The sequence below is a fragment of the Mastacembelus armatus genome, chromosome 6 (genome assembly GCF_900324485.2).
Source record: "Mastacembelus armatus chromosome 6, fMasArm1.2, whole genome shotgun sequence".
Lineage (NCBI taxonomy): Eukaryota > Metazoa > Chordata > Actinopteri > Synbranchiformes > Mastacembelidae > Mastacembelus > Mastacembelus armatus.
Genome location: NC_046638.1, coordinates 10,049,222 through 10,067,374, shown reverse-complemented (window position 1 = coordinate 10,067,374; position 18,153 = coordinate 10,049,222). Strand labels below are relative to the sequence as shown.

The window sequence follows — 18,153 nt, the reverse complement described above, 5'->3', positions numbered from 1 at the left end:
CTAATTCAAAGCATCCTGGATCCCAATGGATTCATCTCCCAGCTGAAGCTTTGAAATTACAGAGAGAAACTAGTTAGTGAAGTCTCAAATCTTACGGTAGACTTTTCTGCTGCAGTCTTTCTCACACAGCCAAGAAGATCATTGGGTCAGTTAACCATTATTACATGAATAAGAAGGAAAGTATCATAATAGCCTCATAGGTATATTTCTAACAGTGAATTGGCCAACCAAAGGAAATAACTGATCTCTAGTGAAATGTAATGGATTTACAGTCATAAAAATCATTGCCATTATTGCGTCACAAATTGTGAAATACTCCTATACAAATGTAGCTTTAAAATTAGGGAAAATGTGAGATAAAGTACAAAAACCAATTCCTGAATTAGCCTCATTTTATTAGTGATTGAATCTTAGGCATAAGAGGATGGATGTGATGTGCAGTTCATATTTCCAGAAAATTTACGTAAGTTTCCACTGTAAAAAAAAAAACAAAAGTAAAATCAAGCACAGTAAAGTAAGAAGTGCAAAAACATCTGAATTCGAGCCAATTTACAATAAGGGCTAAATCATTGAGACCCTTTTGTGTGTTTACTGTTGTTAAATAAATGATGCAGGCAGATCACCCCAGGCTCAGAGCAGTGTGGTTGACTGCAGTAAAGCAGTGTGCAGCACCCTGGGCTGTGAAGCAGGGACACAGGCATAACGGTGATGGCGCAGAATCTGGAGATGCTGTAAAAATCAGGCTGAGAAAGAAAATATTCAGTGTGGTTTGGAGAGACTGCTGGGTATTTGAGGGAGGGTGCAAACATATGGTCTGTGCTATTCATTGACTTCAAAGTTTAGCTATTGAGGCTAATCATGCCCATTGGCTAATTGTCCTCAATAGGCCATTACGTGTACCTACTCCATTACTTTGAGACTTAGAGACATCATGTTTGAATATCAAGGTTCACATATATATCTGAAAGCTTATCTTATTTTTATTCATTATTTTAAATAGCCCATCTTTTTTTATTTCATTTTTTTTTATTTTTAAGTGTTGCTTGAAAGTTTATGCTCAGCTGGGTTTGAGTAAATGAAGAAAATAACTGAAAGTGGTGTTTTGGCTCACTTGTGTTGATCAGTTTTGTATATTTTACGTATGTGCAGGTCGTTTGAACTGGTGGTCGACCATGTGCACCAGCTGTAAGAAACTGCTTCCTCTGGCCACCACAGGGGATGGGAACTGCCTTCTGCATGCTGCCTCTTTAGGTGAGCTTACAGCCTGTACTTCATTATATTTAATAGACGGTGAGACATTAATATCCATCATAATTTCTTGAATAAAGCTTTAAACATCAAGCTTGGCATGGAGCAGCTGTACACGAGAGTGTCACAGCTGTCTAAGAAGAGGGTCACTGCTGCGACACAGCTGCTGAATCCAGAGGAGGGAGTGAGAAAGTAGAGGGCAGCAACAGCAAAAGAGCAAAGGAAAAGAGAGAGAATGATAAGTGACCTATACATTGTAGGAAAATGTCAGCTGCAGAGTTTGCAGGGTTCAAGGTATAAAACCATATTAAGGTTTGTGCTAAAGGAGATAGTTGACTCCCCAGTGAGGACTACTGGAGCAGTAGAGGCTTAGAGGCACTAGTGCTAATATAATCTGCACTGACAGTCAAACAAATTATGCACTTTAATGACTGATGGAAGATATATTTTGTCGAAGAACATAGGTCATCTCAGAACGATTTATCAGCTGTGAAAAGTTGCAACCTCCTGCTTTAATAAACGGTAAACAATTCTCGTGTTATTTCCTCAGTCTTAACATGCAGTAACAGCGTTGTGTGTTTGTGTTGATCAGGGATGTGGGGATTCCATGACAGAGACCTGATGCTGAGGAAATCCTTGTACACCATGATGAAGAGCGGAGCAGAGAGAGACGCTTTGAAGAGGAGGTGGAGATGGCAGCAAACCCAGCAGAATAAGGAGGTTGGGAGACTCTCCATCATAGCAAGCTGTACCTCCTAAATGCAGTACACAATGTGTCAATGTGTCATTGAAAGGCGGTGCACTGCCTTTCAATGACACATTAATAAATTCATATGAGCAAATGGAGGGATGAGCCACGCTTAACCTTTGTTGATAAAGCTGGTTTTAGCCTTCTTGCTGGGCTGCACATTTGATTTTTTTTTTTTTTTTGTTACAAGCAAAATGGTTTTTCTGCAATACCAAGTGTGTTAATGCCGTCAAATCCTCTGCAACTCTGGTCACTTCTTTTGATTCCCATGGATTAGTGTATTTGCCAGTCTATTAGAAAATTTGTGTCACCAAAGATAGCTCAGGCAAAGAAGTTGTCCAGATGCTCATGTTTTTAAAAACCCCTGGGCATCCTGGTGGCTTAAGACACATCCCATGTAAAAGCAGCATCCTTACATGCCTGATCAATAGAACAGGAGATAATAAAGAAAAGGAATGTTAACACAGATTGTCTGGGTGAGCTTATGAGAATGCTTAACAGAGTTGTGTCTAAATATATATATGTGCAGTCAGGCCTGGTGTACACTGAGGAGGAGTGGGAGAGGGAGTGGAACGAGCTGCTGAAGTTGGCCTCCAGTGAGCCTCGCACTCACCTCAGCAAAAACGGCACCACTAGTGGAGGGTAAGCTGTTCAACTCACGTACCATGAAACCTTTATCCCTAAAAAGTCTGCATAGACTCACCAAACTATCAAAAACCAAGTCATATTACATGCTTTTATAAGATGGAAAACAGAATGAAACAGAGCAGCAGCATGAATTGTGCAACTTTCATTTCACGTCACACTTACATCTCCTGCTGTGTATTAACACCTTATGAATTGATGCATTGCAGGAGGCTCACAGTTAAAACAAAAGAGACCTTCTCACTAAGATGGATTTGTCAGGGAAACTCATTGTTACCATTTGGACTGTTGCTCTTTCAGGCTGCTTCTTTGATTTTTCTTTGACTGTTGAATCTCACGTGTGAAACTGTGCCACCTAGTGGCTCCTTTCAGTATTAATTATTTTTTCTGCAAAATTCTCCCCCCAAGCTGGGGGTTACTTTCGACTGCTGTTGGTGGTGCGATTTTCCCCTCCCTTTGCATAAGTGTAAAAGTGGGTTTATCTCAAGCTACAAAGGCATACTGGAAACTAACTCTGGTTTCCTCTCCTACGCACAGAAACCTTGTGGTTTTCTCAGTTTCCATTTTCACTCAAATAAACATCGGCAGTTTCTCACAGACTCGCTCGATAGAGCAGCTGATCTGTTGGAGATAAAATATATACATATATATATGTATGCAGTCTATATATATATATATATATATATAGACAACAAAACAGTCACACCTAGTCACATGAAATGCTATTTAAGCAAGATGTCGAGTATGCGCTACCATTCTATCAATTTCTGTAGATTTCTATGAAGTGTTGAGCTATGTGTACAAATCCTATAACAAAATATGCTGTTACCATATTATGCTGTCACAGCAGCAACAATGTTGTTATTGTCTTTTTGCGTGAATTTCTTGTGTTTTGCCAGCATTGACTTGTCCACCACAAAGCCCATTATCACTGAAAATATCCCATTAAAGAGCACAATTGTCTCATTTAGACTGGTGGTTATAACCTCTCTTTGAGTTTGACTGTAATACAGTAATCAGGTTAGGGATGTTTGATGGTCCTAGTGTGAGATGAGCCCCTAAATAGGATGAGTGGGATTCACATATTAAGAGGCTCTTTATTAGAGTGAATTTGGCAGCGTGGCTGTTTGTGTGGCTGACAACTTAATTGTTGTACATCCTCTGGTTCCCTGGTGGTTGCATGACTGAGAGCTCTGCCTCTGCTTTTTCTCGCCATCTCTCTCTCTCCCTCCTTTCTTTCTCTCTCCTGGTCTTTTTTTATTCAGACCTGAGTATGAGCAGATGGATCTTTGTACATTATAGTTGTTTTCACTGTCGAAGGTGCCCAAAGGGCAAAATAGATTCAATAAAATCAGATTAGATTATTTAGGTCCATGTGTTTACTGTTTTGGCTGCAGGTGTTTTCTTATCAGTCAATTTAAGAAATTGTCATAATATCCCATGACTCCACAGTGTATGTATGTGTGTGTGGTTTTTTTTTTTTCTTCAGGGTGGATAACTCTGAGGATCCGGTCTATGAGAGTCTGGAGGAGTTCCATGTGTTTGTGTTGGCCCATGTGTTACGTAGGCCAATTGTTGTGGTGGCTGACACGATGCTCAGAGACTCAGGAGGGGAAGGTAGATTGGTTGTATATTACCACCATCTTCACAATAGAGTATGGTATATAGTGAGCTGACACTAAAAATGGTGTTCTAACTGATTTCCAGCATTTGCTCCCATCCCATTTGGAGGACTCTATCTGCCTCTGGAGGTGCCTCCAAGCCGCTGTCACTGCTCCCCTCTGGTCCTGGCCTATGATCAGGCTCACTTCTCTGCATTGGTGTCAATGGAGCAGAGAGACCAGCAGAGAGAGCAAGGTAAGCACCTGTCTGGAATGCAAACTTTCCTTGACCTCCTGTTCTTAAAAATAAAAAAAGTTCTCAAAAAGTTTTCCTCACTGTAATGTTTTAATATTTACTTTTCTTGCCTTTAACTTGCGTAGATTCCAAGAGTGAGGGCGAGTGGTCTGGCTGTCCTGCTAGAAGTGAATAATGTATGAGACAGCAGTCTAATTACCTGTGATCCATTATTAAAACAGGCTAGTTGGCAGTAGGAACCAGGGAGTGGCCCACATGAAGGGAAAGTGGACAGCAGGCTGCTTCCTCTCACTTACTGCACATTGACCAAGTAATTCAAGCCTGTATGTTACTGTATGTCTACATTTCACTCTTTGAGCTTGCTGTCAGTTGAATTTAATTTGTCAGAGTAGGTGTGTCTGGTTATGCAGTTGCCTGTTTCACAAGAATTTGAGAAATGGTGCTGCACAAAGCACACTGACTGTATTATGTTGTGGTGAGGCAGTGTTGATTTTTTCGTTGTGTTGATTGACTCTTTGTTTTTGTCTTGTTTTGCCCGTTTAGATGAGTGTTCCCGCTCCGGATGCATTGCTTATACTTGTGGTCAGAGTACTCCTCACATGGAGTTCCTTTAATTGACAAACAGAGTAGATCTCCTTGACAACCAGTCTCAGTAGTCACGGCACTCTTCTGTATCTGACTCAGTGGGTGGAACTCACTTGTCATTTGCGTGGGAAGCAGGCCAACTTCGTCTCCCTGCCTCTTTTTTCACCCTCAGATACATATACGCTTACACAAACTGTGTGTGTGTCTTCCTCTCTCTGTCTTCCTCCTTCTCCTCAAGTCTCTTTTGTGCTGTTCTAAGTATGTAAGGGCTTATTCTAGGCCTATAAACACCAACCTAGTTATTAAGTGAGGGTACGACCACTGCAGACAGACATGATTACGGACCTGCTACTCATTTCCTTAAATGCCAGCAGGACATCAAAGCCAGCCTCCACAACCCATAACTATTCAGTGCTGCAGCTTTTACTGGGGCATTTTAGTCAGACTGAGGGGGATCTCCTTTTGTCCACCAGATGGTGCCTATGTCCAAAGAACTCACTGTAGCTCGATCACAACAGTACTGCATGACTGCACTTTTTCATTCTGGTACACTGTGTCCTGCGATAGGATCAGTGTACGTTTTGTCTGCAGTCTCTCTCCAGGATGTTATAAAAACACTTTTACGCTTAGCTGGGTGCAGTTGTATGTCATGTGATGAAACATATTACACAATGAATATTTTGATCTGTGCTGGTCTGGTTATGTTTGTTTTTGCATTATATATATGAAAGAGGTATCATTTTTTATGATGTTATCAGAACTGGGTGGATGGTCTTATCATTTCTGAAGAAAAGTACAGTGTTTCCATGCTGGCTTGTATTTCTGAACAGATGCCAGACAAACAGACCTGTACCAGATAGGGCAGAGTAGCCCCAGCTGGCCCCAGGGCCCTCACCACACCACCAAATATGGGCAGGGACCTCGGCTACAGGGGCCCCAGGAAACCAACTTTCTCACTTGACAGTCAAGTCACTGTTTGTTCATCTCAGGTAGAGGGTCCCCCCCCCCCCTGCACACCAAAGAGCATCCAAGGGGTTGTTGGTACTGTGTGTGTTCAGGTGCCAGAGGCTGGGCTAGAATACTGGTTCTTTCTTCAGTCCTCTATATGGAAGATTATAACAGAGTCCCTCCCAGAAGCAAATTCTAAATCACACTGATGTGCTACTGCCCTTTTTATGTGCATGGCTGCTGAAGGTGGATAGTGAAAAAAAACAACATGGAAGGGGTGGCTGAAGTGTGAGGTTATTGCTAAGTATCAAAACTGTCTCCTATTTAGTTTTATTTTAAGCACATCCCTAAAGAGCAATCAAGTGGGTTTTCGTGAGTAAGGCACTGAGGTGGATCTGGATTCCTGTGCACATGGGTATGTTTTACTGCTTTTTCACTACTGCTCACCTGCTGTGTGATAATGACTGGCTCCTCAGTAAAAGCCGCTGGCCATGTCTTTTATCAGCTTGTTTGTGCTCCTGTGGTTCAACGATGTATGAGTGGAACTGGCCCTCTGGAAATCTCCAGAACTATTTTGGGCTCTGGTTCCAATACCAAAACACTTCCAGGTTTTCTTTGGCATCCCCCTCATGAACCCTGCGACACCCATTTAAATGAAGTAAATGGTCATCTTTTACACAAAGACCACCAACATACACTGAAATGTAACCATCCAGCTCTGGCCAGGGTTCACTTCTATATTTACTGAGGACACTTCGGTGTAGTACTCACCATGCAGTATGTCAATCAGGATTAAAACCTTATTTGTTGTGGATTTCTGCATTACTTCAGATGTAATGCTTGGGCAATTAACACTATGGTTGCATTGTTAAAAATCTGTGTCAGAAAAGCTGGCTGGCTTGTTTATATGCATGACTGCTGTTTACGCTGGTGAATTGGGCCCTTTAATCTGCAGCTGTGCAGAGTGACCAAAGTCAGGAATTCAAATTTGTGCATTTTCCAGGACAGTACAAATTGTTCTTGAATCGCAAAACAGAGGAAACATTGGCCCAGTGTTCCCGCTGTGAATCAAAGCTTGCAATGAGTGACTTTGTCCTCAGAAGGGAGTTAAAGAGGACGGAGAATCCACTCTCATTCTGTTCTCATGACACAAGGCCTGTACTTGAGGCATCCATTTTGCACACATTAAAAAAAAAAAAAAGACATAGAGTAAGATAATATCCCATCAAGTCATGTGAGTAAATGCTTAGAAAGGTTATCTGCTTTATTTCCAACAGCTGTTTCCTCACAGTTCACACCAGTGTTTCCCACCCTTCTCTATGTCTGTACCCATATCAAAGATGCAAACTGAGCAAGGCAGCGCAGGATAGCAGCTATGTTGCTGAGTACACAGCTTGCATACCACGGAGGACTATGATGTCATCGTGCATATGGGAATCAGTCATTCAAGGACAACAAAACAAGGCTGCCAACAGGGATAGTAAATACATTACGGCACGCTTTAGTCCCCCAGAGCTAAATTGGCAGTGTTGAATCTCTGAATTTGGACCAGGCCCAAGTGGGAACAACAGTGCACACAGCACTTTGGAATGGGGAGAAAGGAGGACAGCTGCATCGTGGGAGACAGGACGCCACCTCACAGACCTTTGCTGCCTGCTGCAGGACCTGAGTGGGAACAGAGTGGGAGCTGGTTCACTGTCTTCTGTCTGTGTGTTTGTGATTATGATTTTTTTTTTCCATGTTCTGGGAAAGACCCTTTTTGACAAAAACATTTTTTTTTAACTTCTAGTTTTCTACTTTATTATTTAGCTCTGTGGCTGCAGGGATTAGCCATGGCTTATTTTAGGCAGATTGTATAAAATACGTGGTAATTAGCAGTTATGACACAAAGGCAATGTTGGCATTGTAGGACAGATTTATGGACAAGCCTTGTCTGCAGTGATGTTAGTGATGTATTTACTCTGCTGAGGGAATTTGTTTTCTTAGCGAGTAATGGTGTGAAATACAAACGTGTTTGTGTTAACAGTGTGCTGGCGTGGGTGTGGCCACAGTAATTCTATTTCAGTATCTTAAAGCTTCATCAAAATCCATGAGCTGCCAGTATATTGATATTTAGCATACTTCAACAAAACAGACACCACTAGAGGACGGGTGAGGATTTGACCTGCAGTTTCATCTGGGACACAGGAGGGGCAGTTGATACTGGTGTCCATGTATCTGTGAAGCCTGCAGAGCAGAGCAGCCTATTGGCAGTGGGAGAATTGATGAGGCAGGGAGAAGGCTGCATCTTCCATCTGGGGCTGACAGTGAAGGCAGAAATGTCCTCTGTCTCAACAGCCTGTCTCTCTCTGCTGTCATGTGGGCAACAGCCCCCACACTAGGTAGCCTGAGGAGAGCTGTCATGTGGGGCCGGCAGATCAGTGGATTCTAGCTAGTCCTCCTTTCTGCTTTTGAACAGTAGCCATACACTTGCACGCACACGTGCACACCCGAACTGCGCGCGCATACTGTACGCCCACCTCCCACGAGAGGAAGCCAGGGTGGGTGTCTGTTTCATGTTCTGTGTCCAGTGATTAGTGTTGAAAACCTCTTCCTGCTTGTAAGTAGCTGATCATATCAGCGAAAGATGAATGAAATTATTTCAGCACTTACTGCTCTTATCCTGTACTACCAAGTCTGATTGCATTCTATTTATAAACCAAATCATCATGTAGAACCCTGATCATCTGTAAACCGACTTGGCTCAGTGTAAATCTCAGCAGCTATGTCATCATGCAAAATATAAAATATAATTTAGTATTATGTAAGGTATATTTCCAGATGGTCACAACCTGTGTGCCGTTTTTGCATGTTTTGGTCAAAGTAAACACCAAGATAGTTGCAGAAGAATAGTCAGACTCCTTTTAAACAGCTGTCATATGTTTCCATCACTGACTGACATAACACGGTTGTGCGTGCACAGTTTTATTATTGACATTTTTTAATCTGCTGATTTTGATTTACCTGCAAATAAAGTAGTTTTAGTAGGTAACTATTAAACTATTGGCTTGTGTCCAACCTGTCGTAGCATCTAGATGCTTGTGTTGCTTTCCCCATTTGGATTTTGTTGTTGCATTTTTACCATGTTCCAGATCTCAGGAATTACTCCAGTGTGTCCAGAGTAATTAAGTGTGTCCAAACTTTTGACTGCTACTGCCATCTGTACTGCTTATCCTGCAGAAGGCTGTAAGATGACATGTACAAGGCTAATAGAAAGACTAGTTGTATCTTTGGAAAAGGTCAAAAAAAACTTTGCCAAAAATAATATCAGACCTTTCCTTTAATTTTTTCCTTCACGAATAAAGTAAAAATACTGATCACACTAGACGAGACAGACCAGTACAGCAGCTCTGAGAACCAGAGACTAGCCTGTGTTATTAGAGCCACAGCTAATTAAAGCCCTTCTCTGTCTGGATGAGCCAGTGACTAAGTGAGTGACACTCACTGGTCACGGTCACTTCTCTGGCTAAAAAATGGATGGCAGATAGAAGACACCCCCAGTATACTTTACCCCACGCTGACAAGCATTTGGGATAATTAATGTGACATTATTCTAATGTGTCATTATGGTGTCACTTTAGCTCTGACTCCATGAAGGCCCTGTGAGACATCAGGTGTCATGCAATGTAGTCACTGTGCTAAAGCTAGACCAAACTAACCTGATAATCTCATCTCTTCCAGCTGTTATTCCTCTGACTGACTCAGAGCACAAGCTGCTGGCACTCCATTTTGCCGTGGACCCTGGCAGGGATTGGGAGTGGGGGAGGGACGACAATGACAATACCAAGCTAGCCAAGTAAGTCCTATGTCATATATCACAGGGTGTTGATGCCTGTCAACAATGCACTCAGAGGCGCTGACAATGAAAGCAGCCACTCAAAGAGCGAGAAAGTAAAAACTGCAGGCAAAGGCGGTTCTTTTAGTCTACCCACAAGTCTGTATGTGGGGGATTTAACTCTGATTATGGGCTCAGGGCTCAGGTCACTTCAGAGAATAAGCCTGAGAGTTCAAATTGTGAGTCATGTCATAGGGTATCCCAGGTTTTTACTAAAGCAGAAACACCCACTCTAAAGTTTAGCAAAAAGTTTTTCTAAGGGTTTCTGTTTCATATTCCTGCCAGTCGGGAGTTAATTTATCCTGCAGACATAAAGAAAAACGATGCTCAAACAATGCTCTTTCTGAAACCACGTCTTCATATCACCCTTAATGCATCACAGGCATTGTTTTTGTAGGGGTTCTACTTTGTCTAACTGATGACACACTGCATGATTCATGCTTTTTAATCTCCAAATAGGTTCAAAGAGTTTATTTAATTAAAGTAACTTCCAAAAATGTTATACTAGACTCTTAAACTCACTGTATATGCCATGAAACTTTGGTAAAATACAAACGTCAGTTGTCTTATAACCACTGCCTGTTATTAATTGTGGAAACATGTTCTCCCACAGTCTCATTTTGTCTCTGGAGGCCAAACTCAACCTGCTGCACAACTACATGAATGTAACATGGATCCGAATTCCATCTGAAACAAGGGTAACTTTTCTTGCATGTGTGTCTCTTTCGTCATGGCATAATTTCGGAAATCAATTTTGAATTATCTTGAATTGACTTCTAAATATCCCTGAGACATCAATGCTTGTTCTGCGTTTTGTGTTTTGTTCTTTGCTGTTTACGTTCGTGTGTCTCCGTGCAGGCTCCCCTGGCTCAGCCAGAGTCTCCCACAGCCTCTGCAGGTGAGGATGTCCAGTCTCTAGCTGAGTCCATGGACTCTGACCGTGAGTCTGTTGGCAGCAACTCTAACGTCAACACCGGCAAGCCCAGCAATGAAAAGGACAAAGACAAGCAACGCAAGGACAAAGACAAAAGCAGGGCTGATTCTGTAGCCAACAAACTAGGCAGCTTCAGCAAAACCTTGGGAATCAAGCTGAAGAAGAACATGGGAGGTCTGGGTGGCCTCGTGCACGGCAAAATGAACAAATCTAACTCTGGCTCAGGTCGCAGTGGAGAGAATGGAGGAGAAAAAGCAAAGAAAAAGGAGTCTAAGACAAACAAGGGAAGCAAAGAAGATTCTGGTCAGTCAGCTAGCTCCACTTCTTCTGAGAAGGCCACTAGTCCCTCGCCTACAGACAGAGACAGACCCTCCAGCTCCTCCCCCACCGAGAGACAGGACAGTGCAGGCAGAGTCTCAGGGGACAAGACCCTGGAAAACTGGAAATATAGCACTGATGTGAAGCTCAGTCTCAACATCCTGCGGGCTGCCATGCAGGGAGAGCGCAAGTTCATTTTTGCAGGCCTCCTGCTCACCAGCCATCGACACCAGTTTCACGAGGAAATGATCAGCTACTACCTGACCAATGCCCAGGAACGCTTCAGCCAGGAGCAGGAGCAGAGGAGGAAGGAGGCAGAGAAGAAGCCCCCTGCCACCAATGAGGTCCCCATGAAGAAGCCTGAGCATGAGACTGTCTTCCAGAGGGAGAGATCAGACAGCTCACCTCCAGAGAGCTGCTCTCCCATTCTGCCCCACCACACCCACACCTACAATCACAACTCACAGCCCCCACTGGGTGTCAAGATGCAGGGCAGGAACAGTCCCACTCCTGTAGCCCCTCTTGTCTCTGTCCCAGTCTCTCCTCTCACCCCACCAACAGCCTCCCACCCAGCACCAACCCCTGCGCCTTACTCCTCCCCCAGTATTGGTGCTAAGAGACCTGGGCCTGTTCCTGTGTCTGCCCACTACAGCCATACACCGCCCATCCAGAGGCACAGTGTGATTCACTTACAAGATGTCAACATGCAATCCTCCATCTTCCAAGATGATCCCTATAAGCCTGTGGTGGGCACGCTAAAGACATGCGCCACTTACCCCCAGCAGAATCGCACACTTTCATCCCAGAGTTACAGCCCTGCTCGCCTGTCAGGGGTCCGCACTGTTAACACCATAGAGACGCTGTCCTACAACATGCCTGGTGAACACAAGTCCCACACCTACACCAATGGATTTGATGCGGGAGACATTCAGGACTGCCTAGAGTTTGCTGATGAGGACAACTCATCTCACACCTGGCTCAACCAAGACAAAACCAAAGGGCGGAGCTCTGGAAGCCCTTTGTACTGCTTTCAGCAGCGCCGCTGCAAGAGGGAGAACTGCTCCTTCTATGGTAGACCAGAGACAGACAACTACTGCTCCTACTGCTACAGAGAGGAGCTGAAACGCAGGGAGAGGGAGAGCAAAGTGCAGAGGCCTGCATAGCCATCACCACCAATTCAGCCACTTGTCAGCAAGGCCGCAGGAGACTTGAGGGAACAACACCATCTGCACTCTGCATTTAGTATAACATGATGGCAAACATTTTCCTATTTTGTTGAAGAATGCGCTTGTATTCCCGTCACCCTTCCCTTGTTAGTAAAGGTTATTACTTTATGTCGGGGGAGGCAGAACTTGAAACAGTGAGCAGCTTTGGCCAGATATTGTGCTATCGTTTTATTTCTGTCTCATTCAATTTAGTCTTTTACTTGTTTTAGAGTAAAAGTCATCTCCCTGTGATGTAACTTTCTGTATGTGAGCGAAAGTTCTTTATTTCTCAAAGTGCAAAGGATTTGCATCTCATCAGGAGGGAACATTTTAGCTCTTTTAATAAGTTTGAATGCAATACCTCTGCTTGGTTCTTCAAAATCTCTGTGGAAAATTTGTAGTTGTTTTGCAATCAAATCAATTTAATGGGAGATTAACATTAGACTTTAAAGCAATAAATTGGTGATTTTTGCTACACCCTCTCCCACTTTTGTCTATGCACCAATAATTTAGCTGCTGTAGGTTAACTGTGTCTTGTAAATTGTAAAGGATTGTCACGGTGTGCTTTTGTAAACAAATTTGAACTACAGGAATTAAAATGTGTAAGCATTATAGATTTTAATGTTGGATTAGGATGAAATGTAAAACTGTCTCATTTGTTAAATGTACCTGTGTTCTTACCACGGTTCAAGGGGTTTCTGTGTCAGAATTGGACTCAAAATATTGTGTAAGACGTCATGTACTCGACCTCTTAAAGACCACAACCACTGCCAAACTGGCTTCTTTAAAAAAAAAAAAAAATACGATTCAAATTTTCAAAATGTTTTGTGAGCCAAACACTGAGCAATGTGCATAGGATGACTTACTTCTCAAATATGCAGTGTTTATGGTGTGTCTCCTGAGTTGCCTGTTAACTACTCTATTCAGCAAATGTTCTAGATGAGAAGAATTGTGGGTAGTCAGAGCAGGCCGATACGTATTTGTCTGAAATGTGATTACGTGTCTCTTCCCCTCTGCACAACACAACACAACACAACACAATGTTCAATCATGCTATTAGCACTATGTGGTGACCCGCAGTATAGATGTGTCACCGGTCCAGTGTGAGATTGTCTGTTCTTTCGTATCTAGAGGCCATAAAAAGAAGCACCTGCTGCTAAGAGCACCACAAGCCTTTGTGATCATCAGTGCTTTAACCAATCAAGTGGGTTTGTGAAACCCTGGGCCTCCAAGTGCTTTCTGCTCATTCGACATGACTGCTGTAAAGACGCAGTGTTTGTGTTGCTGTTTGTTCTGGTGATGCTTGAATAATGTACCATGCTGTCCTTAACCAAGTGTGTCCTGGCCAAGGATGTCCACTGCTCCCTCAGTTCGCTTCTGTCTCTCTCCTGTACACACTGCAGTGTTGCTCCTCTTTGTTTCTATGTGACCGGTTCATGGACTCTCACCATGTTAGGACTGTAAGATATGATTTTGTATTCCTTTAAGAGTTTTACACTACTTTAAATTATTAATTTGCACATTAGGTACAGATGTAAATATGAAAAAAATAGTTTATTGTTACAAACATGGTGTGTCCGTGTCTTTTTTTTTTTTTTTTTTTTTTTTTGTTGTTACAAGGAGTAATTATGAGAAACCTAGAGGTTGCAATTTCAGGCTTGGGAGTATATCAGTACTGTGTTCAGATAGTTTTAAGTTATTTTATAAGAAACCAGGGATTGCTCTATATTGGACTGCATTACTTTTTTTTTTACTTTAATCTTTTCTTTTTTTTCAGAAAGGTCTAAAGCAGATCCTAAGTTAAAAATAGCATGCTGCAAATAATTAAGGCAATATAGCTGTGATGGTTTACACAAAAAACACTGAAGAGTTCATGCAAACTGCTAATCGTTTAACCAAACTGTTAGTCGTTTAATCAGGCCTTGGAGTTACTCATCATAAAAGGGTACTTCTGCACAATACTGTGGTACTTCCATAATGCTGGAGGACAGATTAAAGAGGCACTCCACAGATTCAATACGTAAATAGCAGTTTACTGGTAGTAGAGAGTAATGGAGAGTCCGTGACAACGTCTAATACATTTTTGGATGAGATTTGCCAAGAGACAATTACCCTTAGTGATCATCAGGGGTATCTACCTATCTAGACTTAAACTATTTGACTCAAAATCTGTTATAAACTGGTGACGTTGCGCAGTGTCATATGGAGCATCTTCTCCATCCATGTGAAAGTTAAATATTAGGGCTTGTCTTTTGAAGACAAATTGGATGTCGCTCCACATAAACATGATTTAGAGGCAATTAGAAGAGATATTTAATGATTTGTCACCACAGACATGTAACAATGAATTTCTTTATAGCTTTGGCCACTCATGAGAGCAGCTCAGTAACAAAGAGAAGAAAGGGTTGATCCTTTTCCATTCAAAGCTCTTACCACAGGATTCCAGGCAGAGTATTGTCACTGATTTCACAAAAAAAAAGAAAGATTTTTGTTTTACATTTTTAGTCATGGGGTTAGAGATTGCAGGGTCTGTTGGTCCACCACTTTTCTCCAGACTCAAATATTTCGTACACAATTGGATGGATTACTGTGAAATTTGGTACAGGTATTCATGGTGCGTGGAGGATAAATCCTAATTACTTGACTGCAGTTTTTCATCTATTGCCATCAGGTTGAAATTTACATTTTTTCCCAATACTTTGGTTTATGTGCAAATGCCTGGAAATTAATGCATTAATTCCCATCACCATGAGATGTACCTTGTGCTTAGTGCAAACTAGCAAGCATTAATATGGTAAATTAGGATGGTGTTTAGCTCCATATTACAGCCTCTTAAACTCTGAAAAGATCAGAATCAATCAGGTTTTTATCTATTCAAATGAATAAAGTATGAGTAGGAGCTGAAGTAAAAAATTCTTCTTTGATTTTTCAAAGTGTCCACAGCCCATACAGTAGCAGCAGGCTGAGTTGGTGGAGTGAGAGTGAAAAGAAGGTTGCTCTGTGGGCAGCGGGCCTGTCATGTGTGGGATGAATTGCATACTTCTTACTGAGTGTAGAGTCTCGTGACTGGGCTGGTAGAGACAGCACCGTTGGTAACTTGTTGCCCCATGATTCAGGTCATGGTTGAGGACTGCGGCAATCATTACTTTTTAAGATGAACTCTCCATGTGATGTCTAATGTTAGCTACACAGGAGAGCCTCTTTCTTCACAGCAATGTATCCGGAGCTCATGTATCCAGCGTCTTGCTAAACAAGTACTGAATGAGAGTGTATTGTCTTCTTCCTAGGATCGCATTTGTTCAGAATTTTCTTTGAATTTGCAAGAGGGGCCTCCTGTTGCTCTTCAAAACAACAAAGAGCTCTATCAGGCATACAGCAGTCTTTGGGCAGGCCTCTTATTCTCTCAAATAGCAGAGCCTCCATGATGTCAAAGTCACTCAAATCATTTCTAGCACTCATACCAAAAACACCAGGATACAGTAATTCTGAACTGCCTTTTGTTTCCCTTTCAGATGCATCTGCGTCCTTCCGTCATATAATTGGAACCCATTTGAGGCCTTAGTGTAACACAATACTTCATCAATATTAATTTTATGGTAAGTAGTTGTCTCATTAAGTGTGAGACAATTAAGCATATCCATGGATATATAAATTGAATTTTTAGATCCTTTTTGCATGTATTCATACTAGCTAGATTGTAAGCCATTCTACCTATTTACCGCGCTGTTGTGTTTTAAGTAGGATTGCTGCCTTTGATGCCTCTGCAGCAGTGAGTGTTAATGCCAGGCCTACCGTCCCCCCCACCCACCCCCACTCCCCCACCCCAACCCCCATAGCTAAGCCTTGTTCTCAGTCAGTGCCAGCCTCCAATATCTGAGCTCATCCCACCCGCTCTGCAGGATCTAGCGCCAACCCTGCCATGCACTGTGCTCAAGAGTGGGTGGCATCACATGGCCCTTCAGCCTGCCTTCTGGGGCTTGGCATGGAGGGACGTACAGACACACAGGTCTCTGTGTGATTAAGACCACTGCTGCTGCTGCTGCTGACCACATCTCTCCATCTTTTTCCTGTAGATGAATTCCACTCAGTCAGTTATGCCCACACACCTCAGTGGAGCACAGACCCTTTTCCAACCTGCAGAACCTCCCACACTTTAGACTTTGAGCGTGTCTAGCTTGGGTGCACCAATCAGTGCTGGGTAACACCACCCACCCACCCACCCCCTCCTTCTCATCCTCATCTTACACGCTGCACTGTACTTTGCTGTTTATTCTGCGTACAGAATTTACCTGGGCGCTCAGGAGTTGTTAATCCAAAGAAAAGGTGTGACTGAAGAGATAAATCAGTCAAACTGAAACCACCACTTCCACCCACACATCCTGTCTACTGGGTGATACCATCAGAGATGTGCTGTCACTGCTCATATAACTGTCTGTACTTAGCTTCGCATCTGCAGCAATATAACTCACTACAGAGGAAAGGCAGTGTCATCTTGAGAATAAACACATGATTGAAAGACATGAGACATGAGAATATTCTCCTCACCCACAGACCTAGCAATACCTGAGATGTTTTTTGAAATTTGGCAAGATATGTGTGAATTAGCTCAGTCAGTGGTCTGCATAGGCTCTCTGGCAAGAGAGCTGGTTGCATGACCAGAAGCACCACTAACACGACAAGGAAAGATGTGGGATTTATATATTTAATTTTCCTTGAAAACACCTCCTATGCCAAAATTCAAAGCTTAAAATAATCCAAAAAATTGTTAAATATACATGAATAAAAATGAACTATGCAGATGTCCCTCATGTGGCTTTAAAAAATATTTTTTTTAAAAAAGCTCTGGGAACATTGTAGCTATCATGGCACACCATGTTGTGTGGCAGTACCAGGGGTGGCAGCTAGTCTGTGTAGTGCACAGTGCTGATAGTTCCAACCTGCCTGGAGACAGGAGCTCTACAGAATGAGCAAGGAGAACACCAGTCGCCTCATCAAGAATTTTAATGCCTTCATTCTTGCTCTTCCTTCCTGTCTCATTCCACATTGCAAGATCAACTGTGAGCAGGAAAGGCAACGCCTGTGATCCCTGCTGGTGTTGGTGGGTGCTCAGTTTGCACACTGGGTGAGGAACCTTTCCTTTTGCATGTCACATGAAGTTCAAAGTGCACCAGTTTATAGTGAATCATACATTCTTTAGAGCTTGCACTGGTTATATACAGGAAACTTCATACAATCTATCAGTCTATTTTGCCTGAAAAACAATTAGGAAGGAAGGAGTCCCCTGCACTAGGTGCTCCACCCATTGTTGATACCCCATCAGTTACTGTAAATATTTGCATGGGTGCAATGAGGGAACAAGGTGTACTTCCTGTTGTAGAATAATACTGAAGCACATGATAGACTTGTGAGAAAAGCTAACTGAGGCATATGATTGTTTTTTAAAGCTCTATTATGTAATTGTTAGAGCCTCAATCAAGATTGAAATATTTTATAACTATAAATGAATAACTGAAATTAAAACAAGACAATGGAACAATTTGCAGACAAAAGGACACAGGCTGTCCCAGTGTCTTTTGTCTCTTCAATTGGTCCCATACTGACTCCACACTGCCCGGATCAGGGCTCTGTGGGGACCAGACCATCTGCTGCAGGACTCCTGGTTCTTCTTGCCTGTGAAAATAGTTCTTCATGAACTCTAGGGGGTTCTTTACGGGCTTGTTGTCCAGCACAGTGAGCTGCACAATGAACCTGGGATCAGTTAGTCACCTGATATTGTTGTGTGATAAGAATC

The 18,153-nt window shown here is 42.6% G+C and overlaps 1 protein-coding gene across 3 annotated transcripts in view; it reads left to right on the top strand.

The window, feature by feature from the left end:
* otud7a (OTU deubiquitinase 7A) overlaps positions 1 to 13,168 on the top strand; it is a 33,980-nt gene extending 20,812 nt beyond the window's left edge. For 2 of the 3 annotated variants that reach the window (XM_026312130.2, XM_026312131.1), the window contains 8 exons: positions 1,150 to 1,251; positions 1,841 to 1,968; positions 2,526 to 2,638; positions 4,131 to 4,258; positions 4,349 to 4,498; positions 9,752 to 9,866; positions 10,519 to 10,603; positions 10,764 to 12,320. In XM_026312130.2, coding sequence (XP_026167915.1) covers positions 1,150 to 1,251; positions 1,841 to 1,968; positions 2,526 to 2,638; positions 4,131 to 4,258; positions 4,349 to 4,498; positions 9,752 to 9,866; positions 10,519 to 10,603; positions 10,764 to 12,320 — 2,378 coding nt within the window. Of the gene's footprint in view, positions 1 to 1,149; positions 1,252 to 1,840; positions 1,969 to 2,525; positions 2,639 to 4,130; positions 4,259 to 4,348; positions 4,499 to 9,751; positions 9,867 to 10,518; positions 10,604 to 10,763 lie in introns of all 3 variants that reach the window. The other variant, XM_026312129.2, reaches the window with a different exon arrangement.
* Positions 13,169 to 18,153: the final 4,985 nt, after the last annotated feature.